Source organism: Oncorhynchus nerka, linkage group LG19 (assembly GCF_034236695.1).
Source record: "Oncorhynchus nerka isolate Pitt River linkage group LG19, Oner_Uvic_2.0, whole genome shotgun sequence".
NCBI lineage: Eukaryota > Metazoa > Chordata > Actinopteri > Salmoniformes > Salmonidae > Oncorhynchus > Oncorhynchus nerka.
This window is the reverse complement of record NC_088414.1, coordinates 30,497,220-30,524,424: the sequence shown is the minus strand read 5'-3', so window position 1 is coordinate 30,524,424 and position 27,205 is coordinate 30,497,220. Positions and strand designations below refer to the sequence as shown.

The following is a 27,205-nucleotide window of genomic DNA, read 5'->3' as shown; positions in this document are numbered from 1 at the left end:
TAGTTATAACAGGTCTAGTAGGTATAACAGGTCTAGTAGGTCCAGTAGGTATAACAGGTCCGGTAGTTATAACAGGTCTAGTAGGTATAACAGGTCTAGTAGGTATAACAGGTCTAGTAGTTATAACAGGTCTGGTAGGTATAACAGGTCTAGTAGGTATAACAGGTCTAGTAGGTATAACAGGTCTGGTAGGTATAACAGGTCTGGTAGGTATAACAGGTCTAGTAGGTATAACATGTTTGGTAGGTATAACAGGTCCGGTAGGTATAACAGGTCTAGTAGGTATAACAGGTCTAGTAGGTATAACAGGTCTAGTAGGTATAACAGGTCCAGTAGGTATAACAGGTCTAGTAGTTATAACAGGTCTAGTAGTTATAACAGGTCTAGTAGTTATAACAGTTCTGGTAGGTATAACAGGTCTAGTAGGTATAACAGGTCTAGTAGGTATAACAGGTCTGGTAGGTATAACAGGTCTAGTAGGTATAACAGGTCTAGTAGGTCCAGTAGGTATAACAGGTCCGGTAGTTATAACAGGTCTAGTAGGTATAACAGGTCTAGTAGGTCCAGTAGGTATAACAGGTCCGGTAGTTATAACAGGTCTAGTAGGTATAACAGGTCTAGTAGGTATAACAGGTCTAGTAGTTATAACAGGTCTGGTAGGTATAACAGGTCTAGTAGGTATAACAGGTCTAGTAGGTATAACAGGTCTGGTAGGTATAACAGGTCTGGTAGGTATAACATGTTTGGTAGGTATAACAGGTCCGGTAGGTATAACAGGTCTAGTAGGTATAACAGGTCTAGTAGGTATAACAGGTCTAGTAGGTATAACAGGTCCAGTAGGTATAACAGGTCTAGTAGGTATAACAGGTCTAGTAGGTATAACAGGTCCAGTAGGTATAACAGGTCTAGTAGTTATAACAGGTCTAGTAGTTATAACAGGTCTGGTAGGTATAACAGGTCTAGTAGGTATAACAGGTCTAGTAGGTATAACAGGTCTAGTAGGTATAACAGGTCCAGTAGGTAGTCTAGTATAACAGGTCTAGTAGTTATAACAGGTCTGGTAGGTATAACAGGTCTAGTAGGTATAACAGGTCTAGTAGGTATAACAGGTCTGGTAGGTATAACATGTCTAGTAGGTATAACAGGTCTATTAGGTCCAGTAGGTATAACAGGTCCGGTAGTTATAACAGGTCTAGTAGGTATAACAGGTCTAGTAGGTCCAGTAGGTATAACAGGTCCGGTAGTTATAACAGGTCTAGTAGGTATAACAGGTCTAGTAGGTATAACAGGTCCAGTAGTTATAACAGGTCCGGAAGGTATAACAGGTCCGGTAGGTATAACAGGTCCAGTAGGTATAACAGGTCTAGTAGGTATAACAGGTCTAGTAGTTATAACAGGTCCAGTAGGTATAACAGGTCTAGTAGGTATAACAGGTCTAGTAGGTATAACAGGTCCAGTAGGTATAACAGGTCTAGTAGTTATAACAGGTCTAGTAGTTATAACAGGTCTAGTAGTTATAACAGTTCTGGTAGGTATAACAGGTCTAGTAGGTATAACAGGTCTAGTAGGTATAACAGGTCTGGTAGGTATAACAGGTCTAGTAGGTATAACAGGTCTAGTAGGTCCAGTAGGTATAACAGGTCCGGTAGTTATAACAGGTCTAGTAGGTATAACAGGTCTAGTAGGTCCAGTAGGTATAACAGGTCCGGTAGTTATAACAGGTCTAGTAGGTATAACAGGTCTAGTAGGTATAACAGGTCTAGTAGTTATAACAGGTCTGGTAGGTATAACAGGTCTAGTAGGTATAACAGGTCTAGTAGGTATAACAGGTCTGGTAGGTATAACAGGTCTGGTAGGTATAACATGTTTGGTAGGTATAACAGGTCCGGTAGGTATAACAGGTCTAGTAGGTATAACAGGTCTAGTAGGTATAACAGGTCTAGTAGGTATAACAGGTCCAGTAGGTATAACAGGTCTAGTAGGTATAACAGGTCTAGTAGGTATAACAGGTCCAGTAGGTATAACAGGTCTAGTAGTTATAACAGGTCTAGTAGTTATAACAGGTCTGGTAGGTATAACAGGTCTAGTAGGTATAACAGGTCTAGTAGGTATAACAGGTCTAGTAGGTATAACAGGTCCAGTAGGTATAACAGGTCTAGTAGTTATAACAGGTCTAGTAGTTATAACAGGTCTGGTAGGTATAACAGGTCTAGTAGGTATAACAGGTCTAGTAGGTATAACAGGTCTGGTAGGTATAACAGGTCTAGTAGGTATAACAGGTCTATTAGGTCGAGTAGGTATAACAGGTCCGGTAGTTATAACAGGTCTAGTAGGTATAACAGGTCTAGTAGGTCCAGTAGGTATAACAGGTCCGGTAGTTATAACAGGTCTAGTAGGTATAACAGGTCTAGTAGGTATAACAGGTCCAGTAGTTATAACAGGTCCGGAAGGTATAACAGGTCCGGTAGGTATAACAGGTCCAGTAGGTATAACAGGTCTAGTAGGTATAACAGGTCTAGTAGTTATAACAGGTCCAGTAGGTATAACAGGTCTAGTAGGTATAACAGGTCTAGTAGGTATAACAGGTCTAGTAGGTATAACAGGTCTAGTAGTTATAACAGGTCTAGTAGGTATAACAGGTCTAGTAGTTATAACAGGTCCGGTAGGTATAACAGGTCCAGTAGGTATAACAGGTCTAGTAGTTATAACAGGTCTAGTAGGTATAACAGGTCTAGTAGGTATAACAGGTCTAGTAGGTATAACATGTCTAGTAGTTATAACAGGTCTAGTAGGTATAACAGGTCCAGTAGGTATAACAGGTCCAGTAGGTATAACAGGTCCAGTAGGTATAACAGGTCTAGTAGGTATAACAGGTCTAGTAGTTATAACAGGTCTAGTAGTTATAACAGGTCTGGTAGGTATAACAGGTCTAGTAGGTATAACAGGTCTAGTAGGTATAACAGGTCTGGTAGGTATAACAGGTCTAGTAGGTATAACAGGTCTAGTAGGTCCAGTAGGTATAACAGGTCCGGTAGTTATAACATGTCTAGTAGGTATAACAGGTCCGGTAGTTATAACAGGTCCGGTAGTTATAACAGGTCCGGTAGGTATAACAGGTCCGGTAGGTATAACAGGTCCAGTAGGTATAACAGGTCTAGTAGGTATAACAGGTCTAGTAGGTATAACAGGTCCAGTAGGTATAACAGGTCTAGTAGGTATAACAGGTCTAGTAGGTATAACAGGTCTAGTAGTTATAACAGGTCTAGTAGGTATAACAGGTCCAGTAGGTATAACAGGTCTAGTAGGTATAACAGGTCTAGTAGGTATAACAGGTCTAGTAGGTATAACAGGACTAGTAGTTATAACAGGTCCGGTAGGTATAACAGGTCTAGTAGGTATAACAGGTCCGGTAGGTATAACAGGTCTAGTAGGTATAACATGTTTGGTAGATATAACATGTTTGGTAGGTATAACAGGTCTGGTAGGTATAACAGGTCTAGTAGGTATAACAGGTCCAGTAGGTATAACAGGTCCAGTAGGTATAACAGGTCTAGTAGTTATAACAGGTCCGGTAGGTATAACAGGTCCAGTAGTTATAACAGGTCTAGTAGGTATAACAGGTCTAGTAGGTATAACAGGTCCAGTAGGTATAACATGTTTGGTAGGTATAACAGGTCTAGTAGTTATAACAGGTCTAGTAGGTATAACAGGTCCAGTAGGTATAACAGGTCTAGTAGGTATAACAGGTCTAGTAGGTATAACATGTTTGGTAGGTATAACATGTTTGGTAGGTACAACAGGTCCGTTATAACAGGTCTAGTAGGTATAACAGTAGGTATAACAGGTCTAGTAGGTATAACAGGTCTAGTAGGTATAACAGGTCTAGTAGGTATAACAGGTCCAGTAGGTATAACAGGTCTAGTAGTTATAACAGGTCTAGTAGTTATAAAAGGTCTGGTAGGTATAACAGGTCTAGTAGGTATAACAGGTCTAGTAGGTATAACAGGTCTGGTAGGTATAACAGGTCTAGTAGGTATAACAGGTCTAGTAGGTATAACAGGTCTAGTAGGTATAACAGGTCCAGTAGGTATAACAGGTCTAGTAGGTATAACAGGTCTAGTAGGTATAACAGGTCTAGTAGTTATAACAGGTCTAGTAGGTATAACAGGTCCAGTAGGTATAACAGGTCTAGTAGGTATAACAGGTCTAGTAGGTATAACATGTTTGGTAGGTATAACATGTTTGGTAGGTACAACAGGTCCGGTAGGTATAACAGGTCTAGTAGGTATAACAGGTCTAGTAGGTATAACAGGTCTAGTAGGTATAACAGGTCCAGTAGGTATAACAGGTCTAGTAGGTATAACAGGTCTAGTAGGTATAACAGGTCCAGTAGGTATAACAGGTCTAGTAGTTATAACAGGTCTAGTAGTTATAAAAGGTCTGGTAGGTATAACAGGTCTAGTAGGTATAACAGGTCTAGTAGGTATAACAGGTCTAGTAGTTATAACAGGTCTAGTAGGTATAACAGGTCCAGTAGGTATAACAGGTCTAGTAGGTATAACAGGTCTAGTAGGTATAACATGTTTGGTAGGTATAACATGTTTGGTAGGTACAACAGGTCCGGTAGGTATAACAGGTCCAGTAGGTATAACAGGTCTAGTAGGTATAACAGGTCTAGTAGGTATAACAGGTCCAGTAGGTATAACAGGTCTAGTAGGTATAACAGGTCTAGTAGGTATAACAGGTCCAGTAGGTATAACAGGTCTAACAGGTCTAGTAGTTATAACAGGTCTAGTAGTTATAAAAGGTCTGGTAGGTATAACAGGTCTAGTAGGTATAACAGGTCTAGTAGGTATAACAGGTCTGGTAGGTATAACAGGTCTAGTAGGTATAACAGGTCTAGTAGGTATAACAGGTCTAGTAGGTATAACAGGTCTAGTAGTTATAACAGGTCCAGTAGGTATAACAGGTCTAGTAGGTATAACAGGTCTAGTAGGTATAACAGGTCTAGTAGTTATAACAGGTCCGGTAGGTATAACAGGTCTAGTAGGTATAACAGGTCTAGTAGGTATAACAGGTCCGGTAGGTATAACAGGTCTAGTAGGTATAACATGTTTGGTAGGTATAACATGTTTGGTAGGTATAACAGGTCTAGTAGTTATAACAGGTCTAGTAGGTATAACAGGTCTAGTAGGTATAACAGGTCTAGTAGGTATAACAGGTCTGGTAGGTATAACAGGTCCGTAGTTATAACAGGTCTAGTAGGTATAACAGGTCTAGTAGGTCCAGTAGGTATAACAGGTCCGGTAGTTATAACAGGTCTGGTAGGTATAACAGGTCTAGTAGGTATAACAGGTCTAGTAGGTATAACAGGTCTAGTAGGTATAACAGGTCTAGTAGTTATAACAGGTCCGGTAGGTATAACAGGTCCAGTAGTTATAACAGGTCTAGTAGGTATAACAGGTCCAGTAGGTATAACAGGTCTAGTAGGTATAACAGGTCTAGTAGGTATAACAGGTCCAGTAGGTATAACAGGTCTAGTAGTTATAACAGGTCTAGTAGTTATAAAAGGTCTGGTAGGTATAACAGGTCTAGTAGGTATAACAGGTCTAGTAGGTATAACAGGTCTAGTAGTTATAACAGGTCTAGTAGGTATAACAGGTCCAGTAGGTATAACAGGTCTAGTAGGTATAACAGGTCTAGTAGGTATAACATGTTTGGTAGGTATAACATGTTTGGTAGGTATAACAGGTCCGGTAGGTATAACAGGTCTAGTAGGTATAACAGGTCTAGTAGGTATAACAGGTCCAGTAGGTATAACAGGTCTAGTAGTTATAACAGGTCCAGTAGGTATAACATGTTTGGTAGGTAACAGGTCTAGTAGTTATAACAGGTCTAGTAGGTATAACAGGTCCAGTAGGTATAACAGGTCTAGTAGGTATAACAGGTCTAGTAGGTATAACATGTTTGGTAGGTATAACAGGTCCGGTAGGTATAACAGGTCTAGTAGTTATAACAGGTCCGGTAGGTATAACAGGTCTAGTAGGTATAACAGGTCTAGTAGTTATAACAGGTCCGGTAGGTATAGCAGGTCTAGTAGTTATAACAGGTCTAGTAGGTAAAACAGGTCTAGTAGGTATAACAGGTCTAGTAGGTATAACATGTTTGGTAGGTATAACAGGTCTAGTAGTTATAACAGGTCTAGTAGGTATAACAAGTAGGTATAACAGGTCTAGTAGGTATAACAGGTCTAGTAGGTATAACATGTTTGGTAGGTATAACAGGTCTGGTAGGTATAACAGGTCTATAATGTATAACAGGTCTATAATGTATAACAGGTTTAGTAGGTATAACAGGTCTAGTAGGTATAACAGGTCTAGTAGGTATAACAGGTCTAGTAGGTATAACATGTTTGGTAGGTATAACAGGTCTAGTAGGTATAACAGGTCTAGTAGTTATAACAGGTCCGGTAGGTATAACATGTTTGGTAGGTAACAGGTCTAGTAGTTATAACAGGTCTAGTAGGTATAACAGGTCCAGTAGGTATAACAGGTCTAGTAGGTATAACAGGTCTAGTAGGTATAACATGTTTGGTAGGTATAACAGGTCCGGTAGGTATAACAGGTCTAGTAGTTATAACAGGTCCGGTAGGTATAACAGGTCCAGTAGGTATAACAGGTCTAGTAGTTATAACAGGTCCGGTAGGTATAACAGGTCTAGTAGTTATAACAGGTCTAGTAGGTATAACAGGTCTAGTAGGTATAACAGGTCTAGTAGGTATAACAGGTCTAGTAGGTATAACATGTTTGGTAGGTATAACAGGTCTAGTAGTTATAACAGGTCTAGTAGGTATAACAGGTCCAGTAGGTATAACAGGTCTAGTAGGTATAACAGGTCTAGTAGGTATAACATGTTTGGTAGGTATAACAGGTCTGGTAGGTATAACAGGTCTATAATGTATAACAGGTCTAGTAGGTATAACAGGTCTATAATGTATAACAGGTTTAGTAGGTATAACAGGTCTAGTAGGTATAACAGGTCTAGTAGGTATAACATGTTTGGTAGGTATAACAGGTCTAGTAGGTATAACAGGTCTAGTAGGTATAACAGGTCTAGTAGGTATAACAGGTCTAGTAGGTATAACATGTTTGGTAGGTATAACAGGTCTAGTAGGTATAACAGGTCTAGTAGGTATAACAGGTCTAGTAGGTATAACAGGTCCAGTAGTTATAACAGGTCTAGTAGGTATAACAGGTCTAGTAGGTATAACAGGTCCAGTAGGTATAACATGTTTGGTAGGTATAACAGGTCTAGTAGTTATAACAGGTCTAGTAGGTATAACAGGTCCAGTAGGTATAACAGGTCTAGTAGGTATAACAGGTCTAGTAGGTATAACATGTTTGGTAGGTATAACATGTTTGGTAGGTAGGTCCGGTAATAACAGGTCTAGTAGGTATAACAGGTCTAGTAGGTATAACAGGTCTAGTATACAGTATAACAGGTCCAGTAGGTATAACAGGTCTAGTAGGTATAACAGGTCCAGTAGGTATAACAGGTCTAGTAGTTATAACAGGTCTAGTAGTTATAAAGGTCTGGTAGGTATAACAGGTCTAGTAGGTATAACAGGTCTAGTAGGTATAACAGGTCTGGTAGGTATAACAGGTCTAGTAGGTATAACAGGTCTAGTAGGTATAACAGGTCTAGTAGGTATAACAGGTCCAGTAGGTATAACAGGTCTAGTAGGTATAACAGGTCTAGTAGGTATAACAGGTCTAGTAGTTATAACAGGTCTAGTAGGTATAACAGGTCCAGTAGGTATAACAGGTCTAGTAGGTATAACAGGTCTAGTAGGTATAACATGTTTGGTAGGTATAACATGTTTGGTAGGTACAACAGGTCCGGTAGGTATAACAGGTCTAGTAGGTATAACAGGTCTAGTAGGTATAACAGGTCTAGTAGGTATAACAGGTCCAGTAGGTATAACAGGTCTAGTAGGTATAACAGGTCTAGTAGGTATAACAGGTCCAGTAGGTATAACAGGTCTAGTAGTTATAACAGGTCTAGTAGTTATAAAAGGTCTGGTAGGTATAACAGGTCTAGTAGGTATAACAGGTCTAGTAGGTATAACAGGTCTAGTAGTTATAACAGGTCTAGTAGGTATAACAGGTCCAGTAGGTATAACAGGTCTAGTAGGTATAACAGGTCTAGTAGGTATAACATGTTTGGTAGGTATAACATGTTTGGTAGGTACAACAGGTCCGGTAGGTATAACAGGTCCAGTAGGTATAACAGGTCTAGTAGGTATAACAGGTCTAGTAGGTATAACAGGTCCAGTAGGTATAACAGGTCTAGTAGGTATAACAGGTCTAGTAGGTATAACAGGTCCAGTAGGTATAACAGGTCCAGTAGGTATAACAGGTCTAGTAGTTATAACAGGTCTAGTAGTTATAAAAGGTCTGGTAGGTATAACAGGTCTAGTAGGTATAACAGGTCTAGTAGGTATAACAGGTCTGGTAGGTATAACAGGTCTAGTAGGTATAACAGGTCTAGTAGGTATAACAGGTCTAGTAGGTATAACAGGTCTAGTAGTTATAACAGGTCCAGTAGGTATAACAGGTCTAGTAGGTATAACAGGTCTAGTAGGTATAACAGGTCTAGTAGTTATAACAGGTCCGGTAGGTATAACAGGTCTAGTAGGTATAACAGGTCTAGTAGGTATAACAGGTCCGGTAGGTATAACAGGTCTAGTAGGTATAACATGTTTGGTAGGTATAACATGTTTGGTAGGTATAACAGGTCTAGTAGTTATAACAGGTCTAGTAGGTATAACAGGTCTAGTAGGTATAACAGGTCTAGTAGGTATAACAGGTCTGGTAGGTATAACAGGTCCGGTAGTTATAACAGGTCTAGTAGGTATAACAGGTCTAGTAGGTCCAGTAGGTATAACAGGTCCGGTAGTTATAACAGGTCTGGTAGGTATAACAGGTCTAGTAGGTATAACAGGTCTAGTAGGTATAACAGGTCTAGTAGGTATAACAGGTCTAGTAGTTATAACAGGTCCGGTAGGTATAACAGGTCCAGTAGTTATAACAGGTCTAGTAGGTATAACAGGTCTAGTAGGTATAACAGGTCCAGTAGGTATAACAGGTCTAGTAGGTATAACAGGTCTAGTAGGTATAACAGGTCCAGTAGGTATAACAGGTCTAGTAGTTATAACAGGTCTAGTAGTTATAAAAGGTCTGGTAGGTATAACAGGTCTAGTAGGTATAACAGGTCTAGTAGGTATAACAGGTCTAGTAGTTATAACAGGTCTAGTAGGTATAACAGGTCCAGTAGGTATAACAGGTCTAGTAGGTATAACAGGTCTAGTAGGTATAACATGTTTGGTAGGTATAACATGTTTGGTAGGTACAACAGGTCCGGTAGGTATAACAGGTCTAGTAGGTATAACAGGTCTAGTAGGTATAACAGGTCCAGTAGGTATAACAGGTCTAGTAGTTATAACAGGTCCAGTAGGTATAACATGTTTGGTAGGTAACAGGTCTAGTAGTTATAACAGGTCTAGTAGGTATAACAGGTCCAGTAGGTATAACAGGTCTAGTAGGTATAACAGGTCTAGTAGGTATAACATGTTTGGTAGGTATAACAGGTCCGGTAGGTATAACAGGTCTAGTAGTTATAACAGGTCCGGTAGGTATAACAGGTCTAGTAGGTATAACAGGTCTAGTAGTTATAACAGGTCCGGTAGGTATAGCAGGTCTAGTAGTTATAACAGGTCTAGTAGGTAAAACAGGTCTAGTAGGTATAACAGGTCTAGTAGGTATAACATGTTTGGTAGGTATAACAGGTCTAGTAGTTATAACAGGTCTAGTAGGTATAACAGGTCCAGTAGGTATAACAGGTCTAGTAGGTATAACAGGTCTAGTAGGTATAACATGTTTGGTAGGTATAACAGGTCTGGTAGGTATAACAGGTCTATAATGTATAACAGGTCTATAATGTATAACAGGTTTAGTAGGTATAACAGGTCTAGTAGGTATAACAGGTCTAGTAGGTATAACAGGTCTAGTAGGTATAACATGTTTGGTAGGTATAACAGGTCTAGTAGGTATAACAGGTCTAGTAGTTATAACAGGTCCGGTAGGTATAACATGTTTGGTAGGTAACAGGTCTAGTAGTTATAACAGGTCTAGTAGGTATAACAGGTCCAGTAGGTATAACAGGTCTAGTAGGTATAACAGGTCTAGTAGGTATAACATGTTTGGTAGGTATAACAGGTCCGGTAGGTATAACAGGTCTAGTAGTTATAACAGGTCCGGTAGGTATAACAGGTCCAGTAGGTATAACAGGTCTAGTAGTTATAACAGGTCCGGTAGGTATAACAGGTCTAGTAGTTATAACAGGTCTAGTAGGTATAACAGGTCTAGTAGGTATAACAGGTCTAGTAGGTATAACAGGTCTAGTAGGTATAACATGTTTGGTAGGTATAACAGGTCTAGTAGTTATAACAGGTCTAGTAGGTATAACAGGTCCAGTAGGTATAACAGGTCTAGTAGGTATAACAGGTCTAGTAGGTATAACATGTTTGGTAGGTATAACAGGTCTGGTAGGTATAACAGGTCTATAATGTATAACAGGTCTAGTAGGTATAACAGGTCTATAATGTATAACAGGTTTAGTAGGTATAACAGGTCTAGTAGGTATAACAGGTCTAGTAGGTATAACATGTTTGGTAGGTATAACAGGTCTAGTAGGTATAACAGGTCTAGTAGGTATAACAGGTCTAGTAGGTATAACAGGTCTAGTAGGTATAACATGTTTGGTAGGTATAACAGGTCTAGTAGGTATAACAGGTCTAGTAGGTATAACAGGTCTAGTAGGTATAACAGGTCTAGTAGGTATAACAGGTCCGGTAGGTATAACAGGTCTAGTAGGTATAACAGGTCTATAATGTATAACAGGTCTAGTAGGTATAACAGGTCCGGTAGGTATAACAGGTCTAGTAGTTATAACAGGTCCGGTAGGTATAACAGGTCTAGTAGGTATAACAGGTCTAGTAGGTATAACAGGTCTAGTAGGTATAACAGGTCTAGTAGGTATAACAGGTCTATAATGTGTCTATAATGTATAACAGGTCTAGTAGGTATAACAGGTCTGGTAGGTATAACAGGTCTAGTAGTTATAACAGGTCTAGTAGGTATACCAGGTCTAGTAGTTATAACAGGTCTATAATGTATAACAGGTCTAGTAGGTATAACAGGTCTGGTAGGTATAACAGGTCTAGTAGTTATAACAGGTCTAGTAGGTATAACAGGTCTAGTAGTTATAACAGGTCTATAATGTATAACAGGTCTAGTAGGTATAACAGGTCTGGTAGGTATAACAGGTCTAGTAGTTATAACAGGTCTATAATGTATAACAGGTCTAGTAGGTATAACAGGTCCGGTAGGTATAACAGGTCTAGTAGTTATAACAGGTCTATAATGTATAACAGGTCTAGTAGGTATAACAGGTCTAGTAGGTATAACAGGTCCGGTAGGTATAACAGGTCTAGTAGGTATAACAGGTCCGGTAGGTATAACAGGTCTAGTAGGTATAACAGGTCCAGTAGTTATAACAGGTCTAGTAGGTATAACAGGTCTAGTAGGTATAACAGGTCTAGTAGTTATAACAGGTCTAGTAGGTATAACAGGTCCGGTAGGTATAACAGGTCTAGTAGTTATAACAGTTTCAGTAGTTATAACAGGTCTAGTAGTTGAGGGAGATTGCTGCTTACTCCTGATTGTTCTCTTCAAATCTCTGTCTATCTATCTTGTTGGCCCCCTCCTTGACACAGACAGCGTTTGTCACGGATAATAATAGCTCCAAGCTCTAGAGACAGATGTGAGGTATTTACAATCCTCCACTACCTTTGTTTCCTTTTCATATTTCATATTTTCACCAATGCTTAAGGAAAGCAGATCTGGATTAGTATCATTTTGTAATTCATAATCTGCTCACATTATCCTGATCAAACGAAGGCTGGATTTATTTGTGTCCCCATTTTGATTTATTAGTGGGGGTATTGGGCAACACAGCATGCAGAAAGTGTTGTGTTGAGGTTAGAGGGCAGTGCCCACCAGTAAACATTGTCTGCCTCACTGTCTCACTCACAGTATAGACAGACATTGCAGACAGAACAGACAACAACAGGCACCAGGGTTTAAACACCCTGACTGTGCAATCAAATCCTGGACAACAACATGCAAATTACAGACATATAATTCAACATTTAAAAAAATGTATGAAACAAAATCAATACAACAGAAATTCACATGATGATAATGACACGTAAAAACAATAATAACCACATGCATCCATGTCAGTTGGTTTAAATCTAGCTGCGTTTAGAATCAGGGTGGGTGGATGGATGCTCATAGTAAAGGTGAGTAGCAGAATCTGTTTTAAAGTCTATGTGGGCCAACATGGAGTCACATAGGAGATGAGACAACAATGAGCTCACTCGATTCAGCAGGAGACTTGCTGCGCCGGATCGGACCTGGACTCTTAGAACCTTTCTTCTTCATCATCCTGCACCCTTCTGTGAAGAGAAACGCAGACGCACACACCAGACAGACAGACAGACAGACAGACACACCAGACAGACAGACAGACACACCAGACAGACAGACAGACAGACACACCAGACAGACAGACAGAAACACCAGACAGACAGACAGACAGACAGACAGACAGACAGACAGACAGACAGACAGACAGACACACCAGACAGACAGACAGACAGGCCAGACGGACAGACAGACACACCAGACAGACAGACAGACACACCAGACAGACAGACAGACAGACCAGACAGGCCAGACGGACAGACAGACACACCAGACGGACAGACAGACACACCAGACAGACAGACAGACACACCAGACATACAGACGCACCAGACGGACAGACAGACAGACACACCAGACAGACAGACAGACGCACCAGACACAGACAGACAGACAGACAGACAGACAGACAGACAGACAGACACCAGACAGACAGACAGACAGACAGACACACACACACACCAGAGACAGACAGACAGACAGACAGACAGACAGACAGACAGACAGACACCAGAGACAGACAGACAGACAGACAGACAGACAGACAGACAGACAGACAGACAGACAGAAAGACCAGACAGACCGACAGACACACACCCCAGACAGACAGACAGACAGACAGACAGACAGTGTGTGAGCATCAGACAAACCGTAATCACAGTAGCATCTTTCATGTGAAAGGCAGCATTGACAGAGAAATAGACGTTCATACAAACAGATTGACATGGACAATGTAAAATGTTAATTGATTACCAAATGGCATACAGATGTGTCTTTAATGAAGTCCATTGTTGCTGAAATGTTTTCAGCAAGGTGGGTAGTTTGGTGGTCTCTGTTGTACAAAGACTAGCTTCATAGTGAGCTTCAGTCTATGTGGTTTCTGTGTGTACAGCAATTATATATTGTGTATGCAGAGCGATGAGGTTTACTGTCTATAGACAGTATGCAGAGCGGTGAGGTTTACTGTCTGTAGACAGTATGCAGATCGGTGAGGTTTACTGTCTGTAGACAGTATGCAGAGCGGTGAGGTTTACTGTCTGTACAGTAGTTGTGTGTGTGTCATGCAGTTTATTTTGGGTCATTGCATTAATAAGTGTAAAGAGTGCAGCATGAAGCCGACAACCACAAAGACTGCTAGACATCCTCCTTTCCTCCCTCTGCTCACCTCTCCACTCCTCCTCTGCCTTCCTCTCAGTACTACGGTGCTTTTCTATTCCTCCACCCTACTCTCCTCTCTAAAAATCTTCACTCCTCTAGCGCCCATCCCTCCTCTAACGCCCATCCCTCCTCCCTCCTCTAGCGCCCATCCCTCATACCTCCTCTAGCGCCCATCCCTCAAACCTCCTCTAGCGCCCATCCCTCATACCTCCTCTAGCTCCCATCACTCATACCTCCTCTAGCGCCCATCCCTCCTCCCTCCTCTAGGGCCCATCCCTCATACCTCCTCTAGGGCCCATCCCTCATACCTCCTCTAGGGCCCATCCCTCATACCTCCTCTAGGGCCCATCCCTCATACCTCCTCTAGCGCTCAGCCCTCATACCTCCTCTAGCGCCCATCCCTCCACCCTCCTCTCGTGTCCATCCCTCCACCCTCCTCCCTGTCTGTCTTTCCTGCCTGCAGAGGGCTGATCACACAGTGTCTGTTTGTCTTCTCTCTCCTAACCTTCATGCACCAGGAGTCACACAGCCAGATGTCTGTGTGCCAGTGCTCGTGTGAAATGCCGCCGGGTATTCAAAAATCCTTCACACCTAAAGAGCATATTAGACACTCACTTCCCCTCTACACCACGCTCACCCCGCCCCTGTCTGGAAGAGTGGTTTAGTCTATGAAATGCTCTGCTACACCCCCAGGGAGAGGAAATTGTATGACCCAAAGATGACAGAAGTGTTGTTAAAATGACAGAGTTGACTTATCTGAAATAGCCTTATGTATTTAGACTTTTAAAGGGTTAATTAAAGGGCTTGGAGTTCAGTCCACATTTGCCAGGGCCAATTGAAGGTGATCCAATTCTGCGTGTAGTGATGCTTATTAAATACTGAGCTACATATACTCCCCTCTGTCTCCTGCAATGGCCATCAAAACTGGATACATTTTTATGTGTAAATCCGATTAAGCAACAGGATCCAAATCTATACCAAATATGTCTGTGTATGGTGATAGGATTGGATTATCTCTGACGGTGCTGTATCAGTTTGGACCAGTGCAGTGTGTGAAAGACAGGGCCACTCCGTTCCTCGCTCCTGGCCCCACCCAGGCCAACTCAGTGGTCTCCAGCAGACATAATATGATGTCAGTGTGATGTCGGCATGACCCCACTGACCTTGGTTATTAAAGGCCCCCTGGGCTGATTTGGGTTTGGTTCCAGAGGGGTAGAGCGCTGAAAGAAAGGAACCACAACATTAAAGCACACGGGCCAACTCCTTCAGTCAAGGACCCAGAGGACAGGCAGGGGGTTAGGAAATAGACCCTGCCTAAAACATATCAATCCTACACTGATACCGTAATCATGTATATGATTTTCCCTCAGCTCTCTGCTATAGAGAGGTGTGACGGGGTTTGGGAGAGGGAGCTGAATGTGCAGTGGCCTGTGTAGCTATTATGTGAAAATAACCTTTAAAACACCTGTAGGAAGTGGCCAGGCTGGGTAGTGTAGCTCTACTTCTCTCCTCCACTCAGAGTCAGTATCAGCACCAATGATCTCAACCTGTCACCAACAAGATGAATGGCTGTTCCTCCACCCAGACTTATCTTTCCCTGCTGCTTACTGCACACAACACAGCAGACCAATACTTTACATTTACATTCACTACACACACACACATGAATACACAGTGGCACACACTATATTTATTCTGGTATGTAAGAGGCATCTGTTCTAGTGTAGCCTGGAAATGCCTGTCCTACATGTAGGCCTGTCCTTTAAAATGTGATGTGAGGAACACATAGAATGGCCATTCTTAAGTCCTTCCCATTATGGCCCTGGCGGTACCTGATCCTGTTTGGCATTTGAGGTGCCCTAGAGACTACTTACCACTCTATTTACATGTCTAAAACCTCATTTACATAAACACCATCTAAATAATGAGCTCTAGTGCAATACTGATTTGAAAGACCTATAAAGAAAAAACTCCAAAAGGAGACAAAAGAAGAAGGCTATGTGATGTATTTGCCAGTCACTCCATTGAACAGCTAGCTACCATAATCTACATGTGGACTGAGCTGTATGTTGACATAACTGAGTCCGGCCTCCAGCCTAAATCTGGATTTTCTGGGGTTCTGGGGTGCTGATATTTTATTTAACTATATATTTCAGAGAGATGATTTCCTTTCTAAATCAGAGCTGCAAGTTCCTATCTGCACTGTGTGTGTGTGTGTGTGTGTGTGTGTGTGTGTGTGTGTGTGTGTGTGTGTGTGTGTGTGTGTGTGTGTGTGTGTGTGTGTGAGAGAGAACACAATCACATTGACAGATTAGAGAACATTTGACCACAGTAAATCAGTGACTTTTGCAGTGTATGAGGGAAACAGGTTCTGGTCCCAGGGACTTAAGCAGGGAACAGTGGTTCAGTGAGAGTGGTGTGAAGGGGGGCTAGCCGTGTTACAGTGGTGTAGTTAGTGACTAGTGGTGTAGTTAGTGACTACTGGTGCTACAGTGGTGTAGTTAGTGACTACTGGTGCTACAGTGGTGTAGTTAGTGACTACTGGTGCTACAGTGGTGTAGTTAGTGACTACTGGTGCTACAGTGGTGTAGTTAGTGACTACTGGTGCTACAGTGGTGTAGTTAGGGACTACTGGTGCTACAGTAGTGTAGTTAGTGACTACTGGTGCTACAGTGGTGTAGTTAGTGACTACTGGTGCTACAGTGGTGTAGTTAGTGACTACTGGTGCTACAGTAGTGTAGTTAGTGACTACTGGTGCTACAGTGGTGTAGTTAGTGACTACTGGTGCTACAGTGGTGTAGTTAGTGACTACTGGTGCTACAGTGGTGTAGTTAGTGACTACTGGTGCTACAGTGGTGTAGTTAGTGACTACTGGTGCTACAGTGGTGTAGTTAGTGACTACTGGTGCTACAGTGGTGTAATTAGTGACTACTGGTGCTACAGTGGTGTAGTTAGTGACTACTGGTGCTACAGTGGTGTAGTTAGTGACTACTGGTGTGGCTGCTCTCACCATTCTCATCCAGAGAGAAGTCATCCTGGGCATAGCGGAACTTCTCAGGGCCACAGGCAATGAAGACATCATCATCACCAAAGAAATCCTGAAGACAGGTGACCTGGAGGAGCAGAGAGACAATACCATTTGAGAACGCAGGCCTGCAACAACACATATCAGATGTCAAATAAATCCATCTTAGACATTGACCAGTGTAACATCTCAGCACTACTACCTCCTTGACTCCTCATTTTCTCCCAGGTCACATCATGCTACTAACAGTGGCGGGAGCAGATTGGCTGAATACCCGGGGGGCGGGGTACAGGATTTTTTATTTTTTAAAATTTTATTTTACTAGGCAAGTCAGTTAAGAACAAATTCTTATTTTCAATGACGGCCTAGGAACAGTGGGTTAACTGCCTGTTCAGGGGCAGAACGACAGATTTGTACCTTGTACCTTTCGGTTACTAGTCCAATGCTCTAACCACTAGGCTATCCTGCCGCCCCGTGTTTGGAGTGTCAACAAAGTAGCATGAGAGAAATATGATGCCAAGTTTTCAAACTACTGGTAGTTTCTTTGAGAAGATATAGCTACTGTATAAAGCAATCAATGCATTTGAACAACAGCATAAATACACCCATTTCAATGTTGCATGTCAAAAACCAAATGAAATGTCAAGTTCCTTAAATCTGCTGAGAATGTTCCAAAGACAAGCAACTATTCTGCACTATTCCCATACAATGTGCGAAGATTCTATGCAAAATAACCAATGGACAACAAAGCTCTCACCAAGATCTAAGAAGCATATTGTTCTCAGAATGTTATGTGCTAGCTGGGATATTTGTTGGAAATTGGCATGGTAGCTAACTAGCTAGCTAGCTGCTTATCAAAAAGGTACAGCACATAACTGGCTAATTTGACCCCGCAAAAAAATCAACCAAACCATTTCTCAATGTTTCTCAAAATGACTGTAGCTGGGTAATTCATTTGATAATGCTTTGTGATACACCCGGTTTTATGATGATTTAGTCCACACAACATGTCACCCTGTCACCTACAGTAGAACAGCCACAGTCATGCTTTTTTGTCCTACCAGATCTGCGATGAGAAGGTTCTAGATAGTGTATCCCTCTGTCCTTCGACTGATATTGGATGTAGATGTACGGTTGATCAGGTCCCAGGCTCCCATGACTGTTATGATTATTTATTTACATGCTAATAAACACGTTAATTGTACCTAATAGAGCAGATAAAGTTTCACATGCGGAAGTAACACGTATGGCGCGAGAGACTCAATGGGAGGGAGACTAGAACAGATCCAGAAGTTCTGACTGAGCGAACATTTGAGTGGCCCAGGACAGTCCATTAACTTTGTGCTGTTAAATTTTATGCTATGAAATCCTGCGATTTCATTGGGGCAGTTCCCCCTCATAGCAAATAGCTGTAAAAACAATCCAAGCAATGTAGCGCCAGCGGAGCTGCTGTCAGAGTCACAGAGGGGCAGAGAAGTAAGTAACTGAACAGCTTGTTTTGAACAATAGATTTTAGAAACAGGAACAATTTACACACTTTCATGAGCATTTAAAACATAATCCATGAATGAATGAATGATATATATATACATACAGTTGAAGTCTACATACAAAAAGTTTACATACACTTAGGTTGGAGTCATTAAAACAGTGTTTTCAACCACTCCACAAATCTCTTGTTAACAAACTATAGTTTTGGCAAGTCGGTTAGGACATCTACTTTGTGCATGACACAAGTCATTTTTCCAACAATTGTTTAGACAGATTATTTCACTTATAATTCACTATCACAATTCCAGTGGGTCAGAAGTTTACATACACTAAGTTGACTGTGCCTTTAATTAAACAGCTTGGACAATTCCAGAAAATTATGTCAGGGCTTTAGAAGCTTCTGATAGGCTAATTGACATCATTTGAGTCAATTGGAGGTGCTACCTGCGGATATATTTCAAGGCCTACCTTCAAACTCAGTGCCTCTTTGCTTGACATCACGGAAAATCAAAAGAAATCAGCCAAGACCTCAGAAAATAAATTGTAGACCTCCAAAAGTCTGGTTCATCCGTTCATCTGTACAAACAATAGTACGCAAGTATAAACACCATGGGACCACACAGCCATCATACCGCTCAGGAAGGAGACGTGTTCTGTCTCCTAGAGATGAACGTACTTTGGTGCGAAAAGTGCAAATCAATCCCAGAAAAACAGCAAAGGACCTTCTGAAGATGCTGGAGGACACAGGTACAAAAGTATCTACAGTTGAAGTCGGAAGTTTACATACACTTAGGTTGGAGTCATTAAAACTAGTTTTTCAACCACTCCACAGATTTCTTGTTAACAAACTATAGTTTTGGCAAATCGGTTAGGACTTTGTGCATGACACAAGTCATTTTTCCAACAATTGTTTACAGACAGATTATTTAACTTATAATTCACTGTATCATAATTCCAGTGGGTCAGAAGTTACATACACTAACTTGACTGTGCCTTTAAACAGCTTGGAAAATTCCAGAAGATGATGTCATGGCTTTAGAAGCTTCTGATAGGCTAATTGACATCATTTGAGTCAATTGGAGGTGTTACCTGTGGATGTATTTCAAGGCCTACCTTCAAACTCAGTGCTTCTTTGCTTGACATCATGGGAAAATCTAAATAAATCAGCCAAAATACCACTACCAAAGGACTATAATAAGAAGAGACTTGCTTGGTCTACGAAACACGAGCAATGGACATTAGACCGGAAATCTGTCCTTTGGTCTGATGATTCCAAATTTGAGAATTTTGGTTCCAACCTCTGTCTTTGAGATGCAGAATAGGTGAATGGATGATCTCCGCATGTGTGGTTCCCACCATGAAGAATGGAGGAGGAGGTGTGATGGTGCTTTACTGGTGACACTGTCTGTGATTTATTTAGAATTCAAGGCACATTTAACCAGCATGGCTACCACAGCATTCTGCAGCGATACTCCATCCCATCTGGTTTGCGCTTAGGGGGACTATTTTATTTATATTTATTTATTTATTTAACCTTTATTTAACCAGGTAAGCTAGTTGAGAACAAGTTCTCATTTACAACTGTGACCTGGCCAAGATAAAGCAAAGCAGTGCGACACAAATAACAACACAGAGTTACACATGGAATAAACAAACGTACAGTCAATAACACAACAGAAAAAATAAAGTCTATATACAGTGTGTGTCACGCCCTGACCATAGTTTGCTTTGTATGTTTCTATGTTTTGTTTGGTCAGGGTGTGATCTGAGTGGGCATGCTATGTTGTATGTCTAGTTTGTCTGTTTCTGTGTTCGGCCTGATATGGTTCTCAATCAGAGGCAGGTGTTAGTCGTTGTCTCTGATTGGGAACCATATTTAGGTAGCCTGTTTTGTCATTGTGGGTTGTGGGTGATTGTCTATGTTAGTTGCTTGTGTCAGCACATTTTGTATATAGCTTCACGGTCGTTGTTCGTTTATTGTTTTGTTCAGTTTACTTCGTGTTTTCGTCATCCATTAAAATGATGCATTCACACCACGCTGCGCTTTGGTCCACTTCTTACGACGGTCATGACAGTGTGTGCAAATGGCGTGAGGTGCTAAGGCAATAAATAGGCCATAGTAGCAAGTAATTACAATTTAGCAAATAACACTGGAGTGATAAATGTGCAGATGATGATGTGCAAGTAGAAATACTGGTGTACAAAAGAGCAGAAAAGTAAATAAAATAAAAACAAGATGGGGTACGTAGATTGGATGGGCTATTTACAGATGGGCTATGTACAGCTGCAGCGATCGGATAGCTGATGTTTAAAGTTAGTGAGGGAAATATAAGTCTCCAGCTTCAGCGATTTTTGCAATTCGTTCCAGTCATTGGCAGCAGAGAACTGGAAGGAAAGGCGGCCAAAGGAGGTGTTGGCTTTGGGGATGACCAGTGAGATATACCTGCTGGAATGTGTGCTATGGGTGGATGTTGTTATCGTGACCAGTGAGCTGAGACAAGGCAGGCCTTTACCTAGCAAAGACTTATAGATTACCTGGAGCCAGTGGGTCTGGCGACGAATTGGGGAGGCTTGGACAAGTAGTTGTGTGGGGTGCAGAGCTGTTGGCCGGGGTTGGGGTAGCCAGGAGGAAAGCATGGCCAGCCGTAGAAAAATGCTTGTTGAAATTCTCGATTATCGTGGATTTATCGGTGGTGACAGTGTTACCTAGCCTCAGTGCAGTGGGAAGCTGGGAGGAGGTGCTCTTGTTCTCCATGGACTTTACAGTGTCCCAAAACATTTTGTAGTTAGAGCTACAGCCTGCAAATTTCTGTTTGAAAAAGCTAGCCTTTGCTAGCTGACTTCCCTGAACAGTTGCTTATCGCGAAATCTATTTGATTCTATTGCAGTCCGCCACAGGATGTTTTTATGCTGGTCGAGGGCAGTCAGGTCTGGAGTGAACCAAGGGCTATATCTGTTCTTAGTTCTACATTTTTTTAAAGGTGCATGCTTATTTAAGATTGTGAGGAAATTACTGCTGAATTGGAGAATCGCTTCTTGAATCGGGGCTACAGCGTTCAGGTCCTGAAAGATGCCGGTATAAGGGCTGACAGAGAGAACTTGTTGTGAAGGGAGGTGCCTCGTGATACATTGGAGAGAGTGTATTTTGTTACAACATACAGCACTGAAGCAGAGAGCATTAACTTCTTGGATATAGGGGGCGCTCTTTTAATTTATGGATAAAAAAACTTTCGCATTTTAAACAAGATATTTTGTCACGAAAAGATGCTCGACTATGCATATAATTGACAGCTTTGGAAAGAAAACACTCTGACATTTCCAAAACTGCAAAGATATTATCTGTGAGTGCCACAGAACTGATGCTACAGGCGAAACCAAGATGAAACTTCAAACAGGAAATGAGAAGAATTTTTGAGGCTCTGTTTTCCATTGTCTCCTTATATGGCTGTGAATGTGCCCTGAATGAGGCTACGCTTTCTGCCGTTTGCCCAAGGTGTCTGCAGCATTGTGACGTATTTGTAGGCATATCAATGGAAGATTGGCCATAAGAGACTACATTTACCAGGTGTCCGCCCGGTGTCCTTTGTCGAAATTGGTGCGTAATCTCCAAGCTGCACGCATTCATCCATGTGATTCAGGGGAGAGAGGAGACTTCCACGAACTATATATCATCGAAGAGATATGTGAAAAACACCTTGAGGATTGATTCTAAACAACATTTACCATGTTTCAGTCAATATTATGGAGTTAATTTGGAAAAAAGTTTGGCGTTTTGATAAATCTTCGGGGTTTTTTGGCAGCCAAACGTGATGTACAAAACGGAGCGATTTCTCCTACACAAAGAATCTTTTTGGACAAACTGAACATTTGCTATCTAACTGAGTCTCCTCATTGAAAACATCCGAAGTTCTTCAAAGGTAAATTATTTTATTTGAATGCTTTTCTTGTTTTTGTGAAAATGTTGCCCGCTCAATGATAACGTTAAATGCTACGCTAGCTATCAATACTGTTACACAAATGCTTGTTTTGCTATGGTTGAAAAGCATATTTTGAAAATCTGAGATGACAGTGTTGGATTTACATTTACATTTACATTTAAGTCATTTAGCAGACGCTCTTATCCAGAGCGACTTACAAATTGGTGCATTCACCTTATGACATCCAGTGGAACAGTAGTGCATCTAAATCTTTTCAGGGGGAGGGGGGGTGAGAGGGATTACTTTATCCTATCCTAGGTATTCCTTAAAGAGGTGGGGTTTCAGGTGTCTCCGGAAGGTGGTGATTGACTCCGCTGTCCTGGCGTCGTGAGGGAGTTTGTTCCACCATTGGGGGGCCAGAGCAGCGAACAGTTTTGACTGGGCTGAGCGGGAACTGTACTTCCTCAGTGGTAGGGAGGCGAGCAGGCCAGAGGTGGATGAACGCAGTGCCCTTGTTTGGGTGTAGGGCCTGATCAGAGCCTGGAGGTACTGAGGTGCCGTTCCCCTCACAGCTCCGTAGGCAAGCACCATGGTCTTGTAGCGGATGCGAGCTTCAACTGGAAGCCAGTGGAGGGAGCGGAGGAGCGGGGTGACGTGAGAGAACTTGGGAAGGTTGAACACCAGACGGGCTGCGGCGTTCTGGATGAGTTGTAGGGGTTTAATGGCACAGGCAGGGAGCCCAGCCAACAGCGAGTTGCAGTAATCCAGACGGGAGATGACAAGTGCCTGGATTAGGACCTGCGCCGCTTCCTGTGTGAGGCAGGGTCGTACTCTGCGGATGTTGTAGAGCATGAACCTACAGGAACGGGCCACCGCCTTGATGTTAGTTGAGAACGACAGGGTGTTGTCCAGGATCACGCCAAGGTTCTTAGCGCTCTGGGAGGAGGACACAATGGAGTTGTCAACCGTGATGGCGAGATCATGGAACGGGCAGTCCTTCCCGGGAGGAAGAGCAGTTCCGTCTTGCCGAGGTTCAGCTTGAGGTGGTGATCCGTCATCCACACGGATATGTCTGCCAGACATGCAGAGATGCGATTCGCCACCTGGTCATCAGAAGGGGGAAAGGAGAAGATTAATTGTGTGTCGTCTGCATAGCAATGATAGGAGAGACCATGTGAGGTTATGACAGAGCCAAGTGACTTGGTGTATAGCGAGAATAGGAGAGGGCCTAGAACAGAGCCCTGGGGACACCAGTGGTGAGAGCACGTGGTGTGGAGACGGATTCTCGCCACGCCACCTGGTAGGAGCGACCTGTCAGGTAGGACGCAATCCAAGCGTGGGCCGCGCCGGGAGATGCCCAACTCGGAGAGGGTGGAGAGGAGGATCTGATGGTTCACAGTATCGAAGGCAGCCGATAGGTCTAGAAGGATGAGAGCAGAGGAGAGAGAGTTAGCTTTAGCAGTGCGGAGCGCCTCCGTGATACAGAGAAGAGCAGTCTCAGTTGAATGACTAGTCTTGAAACCTGACTGATTTGGATCAAGAAGGTCATTCTGAGAGAGATAGCGGGAGAGCTGGCCAAGGACGGCACGTTCAAGAGTTTTGGAGAGAAAAGAAAGAAGGGATACTGGTCTGTAGTTGTTGACATCGGAGGGATCGAGTGTAGGTTTTTTCAGAAGGGGTGCAACTCTCGCTCTCTTGAAGACGGAAGGGACGTAGCCAGCGGTCAGGGATGAGTTGATGAGCGAGGTGAGGTAAGGGAGGAGGTCTCCGGAAATGGTCTGGAGAAGAGAGGAGGGGATAGGGTCAAGCGGGCAGGTTGTAGGGCGGCCGGCCGTCACAAGACGCGAGATTTCATCTGGAGAGAGAGGGAGAAAGAGGTCAGAGCACAGGGTAGGGCAGTGTGAGCAGAACCAGCGGTGTCGTTTGACTTAGCAAACGAGGATCGGATGTCGTCGACCTTCTTTTCAAAATGGTTGACGAAGTCATCTGCAGAGAGGGAGGAGGGGGGGGGGGGGGAGGAGGATTCAGGAGGGAGGAGAAGGTTGCAAAGAGCTTCCTAGGGTTAGAGGCAGATGCTTGGAATTTAGAGTGGTAGAAAGTGGCTTTAGCAGCAGAGAGAGAAAAGGAAAATGTAGAGAGGAGGGAGTGAAAGGATGTCAGGTCCGCAGGGAGGCGAGTTTTCCTCCATTTCCGCTCGGCTGCCCGGAGCCCTGTTCTGTGAGCTCGCAATGAGTCGTCGAGCCACGGAGCGGGAGGGGAGGACCGAGCCGGCCTGGAGGATAGGGGACATAGAGAGTCAAAGGATGCAGAAAGGGAGGAGAGGAGGGTTGAGGAGGCAGAATCAGGAGATAGGTTGGAGAAGGTTTGAGCAGAGGGAAGAGATGATAGGATGGAAGAGGAGAGAGTAGCGGGGGAGAGAGAGCGAAGGTTGGGACGGCGCGATACCATCCGAGTAGGGGCAGTGTGGGAAGTGTTGGATGAGAGCGAGAGGGAAAAGGATACAAGGTAGTGGTCGGAGACTTGGAGGGGAGTTGCAACGAGGTTTACAAACTACAGGCCACTAAATACCCTGGTTTAAATGAAGATATGGATTTACAAACTACAGGCCACTAAGTACCCTGGTTTAAATGAAGATATGGATTTACAAACTACAGGCCACTAAATACCCTGGTTTAAATGAAGATATGGATTTACAAACTACAGGCCACTAAATACCCTGGTTTAAATGAAGATATGGATTTACAAACTACAGGCCACCATATACCCTGGTTTAAATGAAGATATGGATTTACAAATTACAGGCCACTAAATACCCTGGTTTAAATGAAGATATGGATTTACAAACTACAGGCCACTAAGTACCCTGGTTTAAATGAAGATATGGATTTACAGACTACAGGCCACTAAGTACCCTGGTTTAAATGAAGATATGGATTTACAAACTACAGGCCACTAAATACCCTGGTTTAAATGAAGATATGGATTTACAAACTACAGGCCACTAAATACCCTGGTTTAAATGAAGATATGGATTTACAAACTACAGGCCACCATATACCTTGGTTTAAATGAAGATATGGATTTACAAACCACAGGCCACTAAATACCCTGGTTTAAATGAAGATATGGATTTACAAACTACAGGCCACTAAGTACCCTGGTTTAAATGAAGATATGGATTTACAAACTACAGGCCACTAAGTACCCTGGTTTAAATGAAGATATGGATTTACAAACTACAGGCCACTAAGTACCCTGGTTTAAATGAAGATATGGATTTACAAACTACAGGCCACTAAGTACCCTGGTTTAAATGAAGATATGGATTTACAAACTACAGGCCACTAAGTACCCTGGTTTAAATGAAGATATGGATTTACAAACTACAGGCCACTAAATACCCTGGTTTAAATGAAGATATGGATTTACAAACTACAGGCCACTAAATACCCTGGTTTAAATGAAGATATGGATTTACAAACTACAGGCCACTAAATACCCTGGTTTAAATGAAGATATGGATTTACAGACTACAGGCCGCTAAGTACCCTGGTTTAAATGAAGATATGGATTTACAAACTACAGGCCACTAAGTACCCTGGTTTAAAGATATGGATTTACAAACTACAGGCCACTAAATACCCTGGTTTAAATGAAGATATGGATTTACAAACTACAGGCCACTAAATACCCTGGTTTAAATGAAGATATGGATTTACAAACTACAGGCCACTAAATACCCTGGTTTAAATGAAGATATGGATTTACAAACTACAGGCCACTAAGTACCCTGGTTTAAATGAAGATATGGATTTACAAACTACAGGCCACTAAATACCCTGGTTTAAATGAAGATATGGATTTACAAACTACAGGCCACTAAATACCCTGGTTTAAATGAAGATATGGATTTACAAACTACTGGCCACTAAATACCCTGGTTTAAATGAAGATATGGATTTCTCACCCTTCCTGTAGGGTCGTGATGGGTCCATTTGCTTTCATCTAGTGGACATTTTGCTTTATTGCCCTCAGCTATGGTTAGACTGTTGTTCATGTTTTGCTGTGTTCTAGTGTACTATGGAATATATAGCTTTCTTATTCTTGACACTTCTCCCAGTCATATTTAAGGTTAGAACTACCTTTTAGTGTTCTGATACTTCTAGTTTTGAGTTGTATTTTTATGATAACATAGCTACAGTATTTCAATGTGTATAGTATTGCTTACTAGGTGTGTCCAATCAATTGTGTAACCACTCCCTCTTCCAATTAGGGCTAATTGATAAGCTGTTTAAAAGAGGACCTTGTATTCCTTTTTTTTGTACTCCCTGACAAAGGCCATGCAGCCGAAACGCGTCGTTTAAAAAAAACCTTTGTTTCTATTGAACATGCCATACTAATAAAGGCATTTTAATTAATTATATGAAGAGTGCTTTGGTCCTCCTTTCTTTTTGATTTACCCCTTTTACCAAAGAGCACCTTCTATCTACCAAAATGTACAATTGTGTACCTTAGTAGCGCTTCCTTTCCTCCTCTTTCTACTATTTATAAAGCCCTTCTTACATCAGCTGATATCTCAAAGTTCTATCTCAAAACTCTCTAGAAAGGCCAGAACCTAGGAAGAAACCTAGAGAGGAACCAGGCTATGAGGGGTGGCCAGTCCTCTTCTGGCTGTGCCGGGTGGAGATTTTTTATTTATTTATTTTTTATTTCACCTTTATTTAACCAGGTAAGCAAGTTGAGAACAAGTTCTCATTTACAATTGCGACCTGGCCAAGATAAAGCAAAGCAGTTCGACACATACAACGACACAGAGTTACACATGGAGTAAAACAAACATACAGTCAATAATACAGTAAAAAAAAACAAGTCTATATACAATGACAGAACATGGCCAAGATGTTCAAATGTTCAGCATGGTCAAATAATAATAATCACAGTGGTTGTAGAGGGTGTAACAGGTCAGCACCTCAGGAGTAAATGTCAGTTGGCTTTTCATAGCCGAT

General features: G+C 42.1%; 1 protein-coding gene across 2 annotated transcripts in view; it reads right to left on the bottom strand.

The window, feature by feature from the left end:
* Window positions 1-27,205, bottom strand: part of LOC115101370 (neuronal migration protein doublecortin-like) — a 121,852-nt gene that overhangs the window by 16,564 nt on the left and 78,083 nt on the right. For both annotated transcript variants that reach the window (XM_065004861.1, XM_065004862.1), the window contains exons 4-6: window positions 16,777-16,879; window positions 14,930-14,986; window positions 12,503-12,580 (exon numbers count right to left, since the gene is read on the bottom strand). In XM_065004861.1, coding sequence (XP_064860933.1) covers window positions 12,503-12,580; window positions 14,930-14,986; window positions 16,777-16,879 — 238 coding nt within the window. The remainder of the gene's footprint in view (window positions 1-12,502; window positions 12,581-14,929; window positions 14,987-16,776; window positions 16,880-27,205) is intronic.